The sequence below is a fragment of the Mustela putorius genome, unplaced genomic scaffold, assembly GCF_011764305.1.
Source record: "Mustela putorius furo isolate JIRA1106 unplaced genomic scaffold, ASM1176430v1.1 tig00001118_pilon_pilon_pilon, whole genome shotgun sequence".
NCBI lineage: Eukaryota > Metazoa > Chordata > Mammalia > Carnivora > Mustelidae > Mustela > Mustela putorius.
The window spans coordinates 1,279,229-1,295,070 of NW_025421577.1; the positions used below are offsets into that span (position 1 = coordinate 1,279,229).

The 15,842-nt window shown below is 35.2% G+C and overlaps 1 protein-coding gene across 7 annotated transcripts in view; it reads left to right on the top strand.

Annotated features, from left to right (window-relative positions):
• RYR2 (ryanodine receptor 2) overlaps window positions 1–15,842 on the top strand; it is a 738,653-nt gene that overhangs the window by 523,364 nt on the left and 199,447 nt on the right. For all 7 annotated transcript variants that reach the window (XM_045087357.1, XM_045087359.1, XM_045087360.1 and 4 more), the window contains 3 exons: window positions 3,912–4,017; window positions 11,159–11,302; window positions 12,994–13,267. In XM_045087357.1, the coding sequence (XP_044943292.1) occupies window positions 3,912–4,017; window positions 11,159–11,302; window positions 12,994–13,267 (524 nt within the window). The remainder of the gene's footprint in view (window positions 1–3,911; window positions 4,018–11,158; window positions 11,303–12,993; window positions 13,268–15,842) is intronic.

Genomic DNA, 15,842 nt, shown 5'->3' on the forward strand with positions numbered 1-15,842 from the left:
GTGCTGAGCCTAGAGCCTGATGTGGGACTGGATCCCATGTCCGTGACCCAAGCTGAAACCAAGAGTTGGATGCTTAACTAACTGAGCCTCCCAGGTACTGCAAGACATTTTATATTTTAAATAAAGGAGGATAAGCAGTCTAAAGGGAGGTAAATTTTCTGTGCTTCACTCAAACCAATAATATATTGATGCCAGTAGTCTATAATGAATTATGTATGTATAATGTAATATCCAGAGCAACCACTTAAAAAGCTATAGATAGAGCTATACTAAAAATAAATAAATTAATTAATTTTAAAATGCCAGGGTTAACTCAACATGAGATCCTAAAAATAGTTTAAGGAACCCATAGCAAGTTGGGAAAAATAAAGCAGAACAAACAAAAAACACATAAAATTACAGATTTAAGTTATAGCACATCCATAAAGTCATGAATATAGATAATCTAAATATATTAATTAAAAGGCAGAGATTGGCAGAGTGGCTTTTGAAACTTGGCCTGACCATATGGTCTTAGGTTTCTAGGAGAAACTCATATCAAATAGAATGATGTAGATAGGTTAAAAGTGAAAGGATGAAAAAGGTTACACAGATATAGATAGATAAATTTAATTTAAATTTTAGGTAGTTAACGTACAGTGGAAAATTGGTTTCTGGAGTAGAATTCAGGGATTCATCACTTACATGTAATACCTAGCGCTCATCACAAGTGCCCTCTAGTCTATCTCCACCTCCCTCCCTCCACCAACCCTAAGTTTGTTCTTTGTCATTAAGAATCTCTTATGGCTTATTTCGCTCTCTCCTTTTTTTTTCTCCCATCCCATATGTGCCACTTCCCCACGGTGCACGAAAGAAGAATGAGGCGCAAACAAGTCAGGTGCGAGAGACAGGGAGCAGTAGAGAAGACTGTTGCCCCGAACAACTGCTCAGTCCCATATTATTAGATACAGGATAACAATCAACAAAGGAGTAGAAGAGGGCTCTGCATTAACCAGATGCCTTGTAAACAAGAAGGAATATCACTTATACATTGATTATAAATCTTACAGATAAGCAAGGAAAGTAGGATATGTTTGGTCATGCAGTATAGAATTTATAGGGGAGCAAGCACATTTAAAGGGATTATCTTGATTAACGGCAGGCTGTCTCTGAGGCAGGGCAGATAATGAAAAAAATGTAGCAGGTGGCGTTCCACCCAGAGCGGGCCAGGCGTTCCTGGCTGCTCGGCTTCCAAGCCGTAAATCATCCTCTCCCCCAGAGACCTGTTGCTAATGCATGTTTCTCTTAAGACAACCTTTAAGCATGCTTGCTAGACTAGTGCAATTTCTCATGGGTTATATTTTAAGCAGTACATTGTTTTGAGGGACAGTTACACATATGTTCATTTGTCTTTCTTAAATTCCACATATAAGTGAGATCATATGGTACTGACTTATTTCACTTAGCATAATATATACTAGCTCCATCCGTGTCATTGCAAAGGGCAATATTTTATTCTCTTTGATGGCTGAGTGACAGTCCATTGTGTATGTGTGTGTGTGTGTGTGTGTATATATATACCACATCTTCTTTATCCGTTCATCAGTCAGTGGACATTTGGGCTCTGTCCATAGTTGGCTAATGTTGATAATGCTGCTATAAACATCTGGGTGTATGTATTCCTTCAAATCTGTGAAAAAAGGGATATCTGGGTGGCTGAGTGGGTTAAATCCTCTGTCTTCAGCTCAGTTCATGATCCCGGGGTCCTGGGATCGAGCCCCGCATCAGGCTCTCTGCTCAGCAGGGAGCCTGCTTCCCCCCCACCCCCGCTTACCTTTCTGCCTACTTATGATCTCTGTCTGTCAAATAAATAAAATCTTTTAAAAAATATGTGAAGAAGATATATTATGAAAAAATAGGTGTATATCAGAACAAAGAAATTATCAGAGACAGACAGGGACATTATACAATGATAAAAGAGCAACTTGCTAAGAAGACAAATGTACATGTATTAAATAATAGAGCTGAAAAATACGTGAGCTCCACACAGATAGGACTGAAAGAAGAAATAGATAAATACACAATTATACGGGGAGACTTCAGCACCCCTTTGTCAATAATTGATAGAAAAGCTAGACAGAAGTCAGCAAGAATATAGGAAAACACAACCCTCGCACTACCAAACAGGATCTTTGGATATTTGTAGAACACTCCACCCAAGGATATATTTTTTTTCAAGTTCCCTTGAAACATTCTCAATGATGGACTCTATCCTGGGCCATAAAACAACCTAAACACATTTAAAAGCATTGGATTTTTTTCATACAGAATCTTTTTGCTGACCACAATGGAGTTCAACTTAGAAATCAATAAAAGAAAGGTAACAGGCAGTCTCCCATTACTAGAGAACTAAAGAACACAATCTTAAATAACTCTTGGTAGAGGTCTCAGGGGAAATTTAAAAACATATTGAACTGAAAGAAAATGAAAATATATTAAATATTTATATTAAATTATATTTAATGTTAAATATAATTTAATTTTATATTAAATTTTATTTAATGTTAAATATAATTTAATTTTATATTAAATTTTACATATGAAAATTTGTGGGAACAGCCAAAGCAGTGCTGAGAGGATAATTTATGACACTAAATACTTACAGAGAGAAAAATAAACCAATAATCTAAGCTTCTGTCACAAACATTTAGAAAAAGAAGAGCAAAATAAACTCAAAACAAGTAGAAGGAAGGCACTTCTATAGATAAAAGCAGAAATCAATAAAACTGAAAACAGGACCATTGAAAGAAATAATGAATCTCAAAACTGGCTATTTAGAAATATCAAATCTACAAACCACTGAAAAGTCTAACAAAAAGAAAGAAGACCCAAATTACCAATATCAGGAATGAAATGAGGTATCACTACAGACCCTGCAGACACCAAAAGGATCAGGTGGGAATGTATGTGTGCATTTACTGTATGATTCTATTTATGTAACATTTTTGAAATGACAATAGTACAGAAATGGACAGTAGATTAGTGATTGACAGGAATAAGGGATGAGGAGCATGTGGGAGGGTAGTGGATGTAATTATAAAGGGATAGGAGAAATGATTGTTCAGGTGATGAAATTGTCCTCTATTTTGATTATCAGTGTCAATGTTGTGGTTGTGATATTGTACTGGCTGTTTTGTAAAGATGTTACCCATTCCCAGGGGAAAATGAGTAAAGGATATATGGTATCTCTTTGACTATGTCTCACCATAGCATATGCGTATTATCTTGAAATAAAAGTTAAACAAAAAGTTCACATTAAAAAACTCAAAAAAGCAAACATAATTGTTTTGTCAGGGGAAATTATAAAACAGCAACATTCTTTTCTTCATTCATAAATGTAGTTTTTTTATGTGTAAAACTAAAACAAATGGAGGATAGTTTGTTGAAGTTTATTTAATTGAATCATTAATGTTAGTAAAAGCATAGCTATCCATTTTATTTTCTACTTGGATTTTTCTTCACCTTTACTCTATATCCTTCTCAAAAAGTATTCTTTAAAGTACTTCAGGAAGTTTAGAAATTAGCAAGACAAAAATGGAAATCTAAGAGAAGCATAAAAAATATTTTTTTTTAATAATATTTAGATTTTAGTTGATTTAAGGGCCCTAAGTACATAAGGGTCTAACATTCTCTGGGATTGAGAAAAAGGAAGCAAATTATGGGACTTGTTTGCAGTAAGCTAGGCTTTGAATAGTATTATTTATTTTTTTGGTATTCATTGTATTGAGTAATAATGGTTTTTCATCTGTTGGGCAGCAATTTGTGAATACTCAAAGATTTGAACATCTTTGGTTTTTATGATTTTTTTTCTGTGTCATTCCTGAATTCACCGTTCTTTTGCTCACCTCTTTCTCATTTTTCCAAACTTTCAGATCAATATGCTTCTCAATTTTAAGGATGACAAAAGTGAATGTCCATGTCCTGAAGAAATCCGTGACCAGCTTTTAGATTTTCATGAAGATTTGATGACACATTGTGGTAAAGTCTTCTTGACTTACAACTCTTATTAGATGTGTTATATATTTATTTATTTACTTATGTATTCATTGAAAATTAACTGACATATACTTATACACCACCGTGTAAGTTTAGGATGTATATTGTGATTGTTTGATTTATTTATATTGTGAAATGACTACCATAATAGGTTTCACTAAGATCCATCTTCTCATGTAGATGCAAGAAAAGGGAAAGAAGAAATAAAGGCATTTTTCCCCCCCTTGTGGTGAATACCCTTAGGACTTACTCTCTTCAAAGAACTTTCCTGTATATCATACAGCAGTGTTAGCTACAGTCATTATGCGATATGTTGCTTCCCTAGAACTTATTTAAAGTTTGTAACTTTTTTTTTTTTAAGATTTTATTTATTTGTCAGAGAGAGGGAGAGAGAGCAAGCACAGGCAGACAGAATGGCAGACAGAGGCAGAGGGAGAAGCAGGCTCCCTGCCGAGCAAGGAGCCCGATGTGGGACTCGATCCCAGGACGCTGGGATCATGACCTGAGCCGAAGGCAGCTGCTTAACCAACTGAGCCAGCCAGTCGTCCCAAGTTTGTAACTTTTGACCGCTTTCCTTCAATGCCCTTCTCCCTACTGATAACACCTCTGATAACAATTACGGTCAGTTTTTCTCTGAGTCTTTTGTTTGTTTTTAGTTTTCCAAATATGAGTGCAATCACACAGTATTTCTCTTTACTTTGCCTTATTTGTCTTAGCATAGTTCCTTCAAGTTCTGCTCCGTTATCACAGATGGTAAGATTTCCTTGTTTTTTTTTGGCCAAATAATATTCCATAACCACAACATCTTTATCCACACAAGTTATTTCCATATCTTGGCTATCATAAATAATGCTGCTATGAACATGGCAATGCAGATACCTTTTTCAAATTAGTGTTTTAATTTCCTTTGGATATATTCCCAGAAGTGAGTTACTGGATCGTATGGTAATTCGGTTTTTTAAAAAAGTTTTGAGGATCCTCTATACTGCTTTGTTTTTTGCTATTGAGTTACAGTAGTCTTTTATGTATTTTGAGTATTAACTCCTTATCAGATACTACTCTACATACATTTTTTCTCATTCTGTAGGTTGTCTTTTCACTTTGTTAGTGGTTTCTTTGGTTTTTATGGAAGCTGTTTAGTTTGATGTAGTCCCATTTGTTTATTTTTGCTATTGTTGCTTGTGGTTTAGGTGTCATATTCAAAAAATCATTGCCAAAACCCATATCAAGGAGCTTTGTTTTTACATTTTTCTAGGAGTTTCATGATATCAGGTCATACATCTAAGTCTTTCCATCTATTTCTAATTAATTTTTAATGAGTGGTTAAGATAAGGGTCCAGTCTCATTCTTTTAAATGTAAATATCCCATTACCCCACACTGTTTATTGAAGACTATCTTTTTTTTTTTTTAAGGTTTTATTTATTTATTTGACAGAGAGAGATCACAAGTAGGCAGAGAGGCAGGCAGAGAGATAGAGAAAGGGAAGCATGCTCCCTGCCAAGCAGAGGGCCCAACTTGGGCTCAATCCCAGGACCCTGGGATCACCATCCAAGCTGAAGACAGAGGCTTTAACCCATTGAGCCACCCAGGCACCCCTATCTTTTTTTTTTTTTTTTTTTTTTGAAGGTTTTATTTATTTATTTGACAGAGAGAGAGAGAGAGAGGGAGATCACAAGTAGGTAGAGAGGCAGACAGAGAGGGGGAAGCAGGCTCCCTGACAAGCAGAGAGCCTGATGTGGGGCTCCATCCCAGGACCCTGAGATTATGACCTGAGCTGAAGGCAGAGGCTTAACCCACAGAGCCACCCAGGTGCCCCTATTGAAGACTGTCTTTTCTCCATTGGGTATTCTTGGCCCCCATGTCAAGTATTAGTAGGCCATCTATGCTTGGGGTTATTTCTGGGCTCTCTGTTCTTTTCCATTTATCTACCCATTTTTATGTCAGTACCAGTATGTTTTGATGACTATAGCTTTACTATATTAACTTGTAATCAGGGAGTGTGACACTTCCTGCTTTATTCTTCTTTCTCAGGATTTCTTCAGCCATTAGGGAGATTTTGTGACTTCATATAAATTTTAGGAAGATTTTTTCCTACTTTTGTAAAAAATGCCATTCAAATTTTGATAGGGATTACAATGAATCTATAGATAGCTTTTGATAGTATTACCATTTTACAATATTAATTCTTCCAAAGCCATTACTAGAGGATGCCTTTCCATTTATTCATATCCTCTTCTTTTCTTTTCATCAATCTCATGTAATTTTTAGGATAGAGATCTTTTACCTTGTTAAACTTATTCCTAAGTATTTTATTGTTCTTAATGCTATTGTAAATGAGATCAATTTCTTAATTTCTTTTTCAGAAATTTTATTTTTAGTTTCTAAAAACACTACATATTGTTGTATGTTAATTTCATGTATGCAACTTTATTGAATTCATTCATTATGTTTAACAGTTTTTTGGTTGAGTCGTTAGTATTTTCCATGTGTAAAATCATGTTGTCTGCAAATAGAGACCATTTTACTTCTTCCTTCTCAATTCAGGTAGCTTTTATTTCTTCTTCTTGCTTGATTGCTCTAGCTGGGACTTCCAGGGACTTCCAAGAAAGGGGATGCCTTTGTCTTGTTCCTGATCTTTGAGGAAAACTTTTTCAGTCTTTCACCATTGGGGATGATATTAGCTGTGGGCTTACCATATATGGTCTTTGTATGTAGGTGTATTCCTTCTGTACCTAATTTGTTAAGAATTTTTATCATGAATGGATGTTAAAATTTCTTGAGTGCTTTTTCTAAAGTGCCCACTGAGATGATAATACGATTCTTTTCATTCATTCTGTTATTGTGGGGTGTCACATTGATTGGCTCATGTATGTTGGACCCTCCTAGCATCTCAGTGATAAATCTCACTTGATCATGGTGAGGGGCGCCTGGGTGGCTCAGTGGGTTAAGCCTCTGCCTTCGGCTCAGGTCATGATCCCAGGGTGCTGGGATCGAGCCCTGCATTGGGCTCTCTGCTCAGCGGGGAGCCTGCTTCCTCCTCTCTCTGCCTGCCTCTCTGCCTACTTGTGATCTCTCTGTCCAATAAATACATAAAATCTTAAAAAAGAAAATCTGACTTGATCATGGTGAATGATCCTTTTAATATGCTGTTGAATTCAGTTCGCTGGTATTTATTGAGAAATCTGTGTTCCTTGGGGTTAGTGACCTGTGATTTTCTTTTCTTGTAGTATCCTTTTGCATTTTTGGTAGCAGGTAAATGCTGTCCTAATAAAATGATTTGGGGCATGTTTCCTCCTCTTGGATATTTTTGGAGAAGTTTGAGAAGAATTGGGGTAATTCTTATTTCAATGTTTAGTTAAATTCACCAGTAAGGCTTTGCTTCTTTGTGAGAATTTGATTACTGATGCACTCTTCTTACAATTAATTGGCCTATTCAGATTATCCATTTCTTCCTTGGCAAATTGTTTGTTTCTAAGAACTTTTCCATTTTTCTAGGTGGTCCAGTTTGTTTGCTTATAATGTTCATAGTAACCTTTTACAGTCCTTTGAATTTCTATGATATCTTTTTCATTTATAATGTTGTTGATTTGAGTCCTGCCTTTATTCCCCATGGCTAGACTAGCTAAATGTTTGGCAGGTTTTTTTGTTTGTTTTTTTCAGGGAACTAACTTAGTGTGGTTAATCTTTTCTGTTGTTTTTTGATTTCTATTTCAGTAATTTCTGCTGTAATCTTTCTTCTGCTATCTTCAGGCTCTGTTCTACTTTTTCTAGTTCCTTAAGGTATAGAGTTAGGTCGTTTATTTGAGATCTTTCTTGGTTTTTCATGTAGGCATTTATTGCTATGAACTTCCCTCTTAGAAGTGCTTTAGCTGCACCCATTAATTCTGATATGTTGTATTTCCAGTTTTGTTTGTCTTAATAAATTCTTTTATTTCCCCCTAAATTTTCTCTTGTCTTCATTGTTTGTTAAATAGAGTGCTGTTTAATTTCTCCGTGTTCATGAATTTTCCAGTTTTCCCCTTTTCATTGATTTCTAGTTTTATGCCATTGTGGTCAGAGAAGATTACTGGTATAATTTCAACCCTCTTGAATTTACTAAGACTTGTTTTATGGCCTAACACATATTCTATCCTGGAAAATGTTACATGTGCACTTGAGAAGAATATTCTGCTGTTGCTTGATAGAATGTTTTTGTATGTTAGGTCCATTTCGTCTACAGTGTTGTTAAAATCCACTCTTTCCTTATTAATTCTCTCCTGTATGAACTATTCATTGTTAGGAGTGGGATACTAAAGACCCCAATTATTATTGTATTACTCCTTATTTCCTCTTCTAATTTTTTTATTTGTTTGTTTTTGCTTTATATGTTTAGGTCCTCTGTTGTTGGGTGAATAAATATTTATAAATGTTACATGTTCTTGATATATTGACCCATTTACCATTATGCAATGACCCTCATTGTCTCTTCTTACCATGTTTAATTTAAAATCTATTTTGTCTGATGTAAGTGTAGCTTCCCTGTTTTGTTGTTGTTTTGTTTCATTTGATTACCATTTGCTTGAAATGCTGTTTTTCATCCCTTTGCTCTCTCTTTGTGTTTTTTATTTCTTCTTTTTTTTTTTCTTTGTGTGTATTTAAAGCTAATGTGAATCTCTTGGGGGCAGCATATGGTTAGACCTGTTTTTTTTTTTTTTTTTAATTCAATCATTCTATATCTTTTGGTTGGAGAATTTTATCCATTTATATTTGAAGTAATTATATTGATATGTAAGGATTTACTATTGCTATTTTGTTAATTTGGAGGGGTTTGTAGATCTGTTTTTCTTTGTTTCCTATCCTGCTGTATGTTGTGTATGTATGTGTTAATATATTTCTTATGAGTATGTTTTTACTCCTTTATTGGGTTCTTTTGTATAATTACTACAAGATTTTCCCTTGTGGTTACCACAAGGTTTACATACAATATCATAATGTTTTAAGAACCTATTTTAATTCCTAAAAAAAAAAAAATTAAACTAGAGCTGTGAGTTGTGCACCATGGTTACCCTATTGCAGAATCTAACTTTGATTATATGTTTACCATTACCAGTAAGACTTACACTACCTTTTTTGTGTTTTTGCACTGGTAATTAGTGTTGTTTAACTTCCATTCAAAGAACTTCCTCTAGCATTTGTTGTAAGGCAGATCTGGTAGTAATGAGCTTCCTCAGCTTTTGTTTGTTTGGGAAAGTCTCTCTCCCTTTTCTTACGGACTTTCTGAAGGACCCAGCTTTACTGGGTATAGAATTCTTGGTTGACAGTTACTTTCTTCCATTTTTTAAAAAATATGTGGTAAAGTTCTCTCTGGCTTAAAGAGTTTCTGTTGAGGAATCTTCCAGTGGTCTTATGGGATTTCCCTTTTGTGTAACTTCTCTCTTTTCTCTTGTGCCTTTTTAAAATTCTTTCTTTGCCTTTTCCTTCTGACAATTTACTTGTTAATGTGTCTCAGTGTAGCCATATTCAAGTTAAACACATTTTGGGTCTTTTAGCCTCATCTATCTGCTTGTATGTTTCTCTCCCCAGGTTTGGGAAGTTTTCTGCTATTATTACTTTAAATATACTTTCTGTCCCTTTTTCTTTCTTGTCACTTTTGGGAATTCCCATAATCTGAATATTGTGGGACTCTTTCCATTGTATCCCGTAAATCTTATAGACTTTCTTCAGAGTGCATGATTTTCATTGACCTATTTTTCAGGTTGTTGATTTTTTCTTCTTCATGTTGAAGTCTACTTTTGAAACTCTCAACTGAATAGTTCAGTTACTGTATTTTTTAACTCTAGAATTTGTTTGTTCATTTTAATGGTTGCTGTTTCCTTGTCAAACTTCTTGATTTGTTTTGAACTGTTTTCATAATATTGTTTAGTTGGTACAAAAGTTAATATATATGTAAATAGGTTCATAAATATACATGATGCCTGTTAGGAGTTCATGTAAGAATATTTATTATTGCAAAATAGTTAACTGACCCTTTGTGGAAAATCATGACAGGTAGAGATACCAGAAAGGCTTTAAGAACAAGCAGGAGATAGCCAAAATTTTATTTAGTTTCTCCTCTGTGGCAGAGGATATGTAACCAAATGCTTTGGCAGAGAGAAGACAGATTGATTTAGTGTAAAGACAATTGATCACAAATAGTTGTATTTAAACCAGTTGTGGGGCACTTTTTAGAATTGGCCAGGAGAGGCAGCATGTATCTTTTGGAATAATGATAAATGTCTAAGGAAATCCTTTAAGAAGTTTATGTCAGTAGCCCAAATCTATTAAGGTAGGTTTCCCCTCCTTTTACCCTAAGAACTTTAAAAATGGAATTTATTTGATGTTCTTAATCTGTGGTTCTTTTCCCTTTAAGCAGTGATATGGACAAAGTGTTCCAGTGAAAGAAAATGAATTAGCCATTTCTTAAGTGTTGTATATCACCAAATGCATTATTTCTATCTTATTTTAATGATGAGAATATAAACATCACCTTGCATATTAATTCAGCTTTTGAATAGAGAGACACTAGATGAGTGCCAGAAAGTTATATTATCTACAGTAAATAAAGAGCTACTCTAAAATGGTAGGATTATTGCTTCAGACATAAAGTGTTTCCTGAACTAGGATACCTAATTATGCCTACTCTCTGTTTTTTCAGTTTATTAACATACCACTGTAATTGTCAGAGGCAAATGAGGAGGCTGAACTTCTAGGAGGTTTTCTGCAGGGTAAAACTGTAGGTCTAGGCAGATAGCACCTAAAGTCAGAGATGCCTCAGGGTCAGCCTGAGGGTCAGACCAAACAGCAGAATTGATCTTGACTCCTAAGAGCATCTTTTTGCTATCTGCTCAGTTTTATATTTTGTCTTGGCTACTAATAGTCCTAGGCCCATCAGAACAGGAGAAAAAGAGAAAGGACAAGATGCTAGTGAATGGATTTTACCCAAGTGCTAGTGAGCAGGAGTGCTTAACTCAATGTTGTCAAATATTTTGGATATGCAGCATTGCTTTAAGCTATAAATGGAAAAAGTTGCAAGACTGGAGCATTATTTGTCTTAAATGTATTTTTTAAAAAATTCTTTCTTTCTCTTTGCTTTTCTCATGCTAGGAATTGAGCTGGATGAAGATGGGTCTTTGGATGGAAACAGTGACTTAACAATTAGAGGACGCCTGCTGTCCCTGGTAGAAAAGGTGACATACCTGAAGAAGAAACAAGCTGAAAAACCAGTTGAGAGTGACTCCAAGAAGTCCTGTAAGCAGTATGGAAGGGCACTGGCAAAGCAACTCTGCTGACATTTATTCATCCTTTGAACTAACATCATACTAGATGAGCCAGTGAGAAAACTGAGCTGGAAGCTTCCAAGAATCAGATTCTTAAGTAGATGCCTGTGGCTGCCAGAGGTAGACAGCAGCAACAAAATATGTTTGTAGGAAAAGATTGAGAGGTAGCAGTATTTATAAGGGTGGTTGGGCTCTCCAGAGGACTACAAATGTAGATGTTTGATCAGAGACTGTCAAGACAAAGTGCAAAGGGAGTAATTTTAGCTTTCCTATCTAAATATGATGCTAAAGGCATTCGAATATTCTTATACCAAGTTAAACCTTTTCTTGAAGTTTAAATACGTAGTTGTCTGTTAATAGTATTTTGCTTCTGAGATATTTGCTAAACCATTAGGCATTTCTGGTTCGTTTTTATACTGTTTAATTGAAGAGTAACACATTGGGGCAATGCTTCTCAGATGCAACACTCATCAGAAGGGGTTCAGGTAGTAGGTTGGTGAGATCTATCTTACTAATTACCTACACCTCAGTCCCTCTTCATTCTGTGATGCAGCCCACTGGTTGAGGAACAGTTTTTACTCAAAGAAGAAAAGTCAACTCATGAAAAATTTTAGTTTTTTTGTTTTGCTTTGTTTTGTTTTTGGTGCTTACTCACAATGGAAACCTTTCATCCTTACAGTGTACTCTAAATTTATTCTTTAATATCACAACCAGATTTATTTGGATCAGGTCTTCAAAATGAGAGTTCAAGGTTTCTTATGAACCACTTTTTATTATTATCAAGTTTATGATTTTGATCTATTGCAAGTGTCAGCATGGTTTTGAGGCATGTGGAAGTATACTGGCATTTTATCTGCATTTTGGATTTGGTTAAAATTGGTAGTTTTTGTTTAGTTTAATGTATAGATTAAAGCAGGTAAACAGCTTCTTTTGAAAATCTGCCAGTGTATCAATGGTAGGAATTAGTACCTTATTATGTATGTGTTGATCACATCAACCCACTTAGCTTTGATAACTTTGCTCTTTATTTTAGGAGCTTTAAAAGTTCTGTTGCTTTTATGTATACTATACTGCATGACACATTGCAAGAAATCTTCTACGTATAGAATAATTTTTCACTTTAATACAGCTTCACAATCAAAACATTTTAAGTGACAATTAAGGATCCAAATTATAGTAAAAATATATGAGGTCACTTTTGCAAATGGCTCAAATGAAGAGAGAAAAAAATAGATCATTACCTTGGATGCCCATGATTGATTTTATAAGGGTATATGATGTCACATCTTCTGGGAGGAAAATAATGGAACAAAGAAAATAAAAGTAAAAGTAATAGGACAAATCATATTGATTGTCCTATGGATTGCCAACAGCAATTTTGAAAAGTATAATTCTGAACAGCTAAAATTCCTTAATAAGCATAGTTTTTAAGGAAAAGCCTGTGTATTTTTATTCCTCCGTGTTCATAACTCATTTTTATTGACATATGCATAGATTGTTTAAGTGAAATTTATTTTCCTCCAAGAATATTCCTAGCTTTTTCAACTCTGGTTCAAATACAGATATTAGTTTGGGACTGTGAGAGGTAGAGTTGAAATGCCCAGCTAATTTGTCTTCTCTTATTATTTTCCTTTTTAAAAAACATCCATAATGACTTTATAGCCACTCTTCAACAGTTGATTTCTGAAACCATGGTCCGATGGGCACAAGAGTCTGTCATTGAAGACCCCGAGTTGGTGAGGGCCATGTTTGTGTTGCTCCATCGACAGTACGATGGCATTGGGGGTCTGGTCCGGGCTCTGCCAAAGACCTACACTATAAATGGTGTCTCCGTGGAGGATACCATCAACCTGCTGGCGTCTCTTGGTCAGATCCGTTCTCTGCTGAGCGTAAGAATGGGCAAAGAAGAAGAGAAGCTTATGATTCGTGGATTAGGGTAATTTATTTAACTATTACAACTTTTGTCTTACAAATGTCTTCTTTTTACTTGTTAATCCCAGTAGTTGCACAGTAGGTATATTAATATAAACCCACTATTTCAATTATAGGCATGCCTCGTTTTATTGTGCCTTGCTTTGCTGCACTTCACAGACAGTGTGTTTTTACAAATTGAAGTTCCGTGACTACCTTGCATTGAGCAAGTCTATTGACACCATTTTTTTTTTTAATGGCATTTGCTCACTTTATGTCTCTATGTGTCATAGGTTGGCAATTCTCACAGTATTTCTAACTTTTTATTATATCATAATTGTTATGGTGACCTGTGATCAATGGTTACGACTCACTGAAAGTTCAGGAGATGGTTAGCATTTTTAGTTATTAAGTATTTTTTAATTAGGGGATGTTCATGGATTTTTTTAAAAAGATTTTATTTATTTGACAGAGATCACAAGTAAAGAGAAGGCAGGCAATGATAGAGGGAGAAGCAGACTCCCCACTGAGCAGAGAGCCTGAGACAGGGCTGGATCCTAGGACCCTGGGATCGTGACCTGAGCCGAAGGCAGAAGCTTAACCCACTGAGCCACCCAGGCACCCCCTCATGGATTTTTAAAACATAACACTGTTACACTCTTAATAGACTACAGTGTATTGTAAACATAACTTTTGTATGTACTGGAAAACAAAAACATTTCATTTGATTTGCTTTATTGCCATGAGTTGGAGCCCAATCTGCTGTATTTGTGAGGTATATCTGTATATGATTATTAAGTGAGATTATTGCTTTTCTAGATATTATGTTTTAAAGTTAAATAGAAAATTTGCTCACCAGCAAAACGTGACCAATTTTATAACTCGAGGCTGCGGTGGCTATGATATGCAGCACGTATTTTAGAGGTGCTTAGAATTAATTTTTCAGGGCTGCTTGGGGGGCTTAGTTCTTAAGCCTCTGCCTCTGCTCAGGTCATGATTTCAGGGTCCTGGGATCCAGCCCTGCCTCAGGCTCTCTGCTCAACAGAAAGCCTCCTTCTCCCTCTTACACTCCCCCTGCTTGTGTTCCCTCTCTCGCTGTGTCTCTCTCTGTCAAATAAATAAATAAAATCTTTTAAAAAAATAAATTATTTTTTCAGTAATGTACAATCATATATAAAACACATGAAGGTTAATAAAAACACACGAAAATCCATACAGAGACAAACACTCACCAGCAGGAAATAGTTGTCTGTATCCAACGGGGCCTTGAAAAAGAATGGGGAAAACAACACAATTCTTTTGCTAGTTCAGAATCATAAGTGTGCTTCATGTGAATTTAGGGATTAATGTTTATATCTCATGTGTAGTTTATGGATTCCTAAACTGAGAATGTAACAATTGGACCTGGAGGTATACTTTTCTCACCTCAAGTCACTGTGAAATCTTGCAGGAAAAAACTAAATACTATGAACGGTTAGCTTACAACCAAAATTGCAAAGCACATAAGGAAATAATCCTTCATAAGCAGGGGTCTTGCAGACACAATGATAGTGGGGTCAGAACACCTGTTTCAAAAATTTCAGATAAGACAATGCCAGAAAGAGACACAAGTTACTATATTTAAAATGGTTAAAAAATACAAAGGGAATAAACCAATTCTCTAAAAATAAGATGTGGAGAAAAGTCCATGAAGACTTGAAAAACATCCAAGTAGAGTTTCTAGAAATGAAAAATATAATAAATGACATTAAAAACAGTGAGTTAATTAAATTTGATAAGATACAGTTGAAGAGAAAATTTAATAAGTTGGATCATAGATCTGAGAAAATTACTTAGTACTGCAGCACTGAGAGATAAAGATAAGGAAATTCAAAAGAGCAGTTATGAGACTGAATGGATAGTATAAGGTGGTCCAGGATATAGTAAACAGGATTTCTGGAAAAGATAGAATAGATGATTTATGGAATGGGAATATTTCAAGAGCTACTGACTTGAGACTTTCAGAATCAATGAAGAACATGAACTCACAGATTATCCCAAAGGACATGTAGTTCCACATCTTCCCTGCATAGGCAGTCAAACTGCAGTAAAACCAGTGATACTTCGATTATTTTAAAGGCAAGTTGAAAGAAAAGCCAGAATACTTAACAACAACAACAACAACAAAAAGCCCAACAGCATATGGAATTCTCAACAGCAAAACTAGAAATCATTACTCAGTGGAATACCACATTCACAAATCCTGATGGAAAATAACCATCAGTTTAGAAGGTGTTACTCAATTGAGAATGTCATACCATGACCTTGTGCTTCATGGAAATTCGGGGATGAGGATTTATATCCCATATTTAAAAGTGAGGGCAAAACAAAGATATTTCAGAATGTTTACTTCCAGTTCATCAACCTTCTAAAGGGCTGTACATTAGAGAAAAGATAATAAAACTCAGAAAGAATGGGAGGCAGAAGTTTTAGTGTATTATTGGCGCATATATGCATAAATCTGGGAATCATTCACCAGCTTGCATAGTTTGGGAATGTGAAAGTAGAAGAACAATGGAAGCTTAAATTAAGCCTTATGAAGTCTATGAGAAAAAAATACT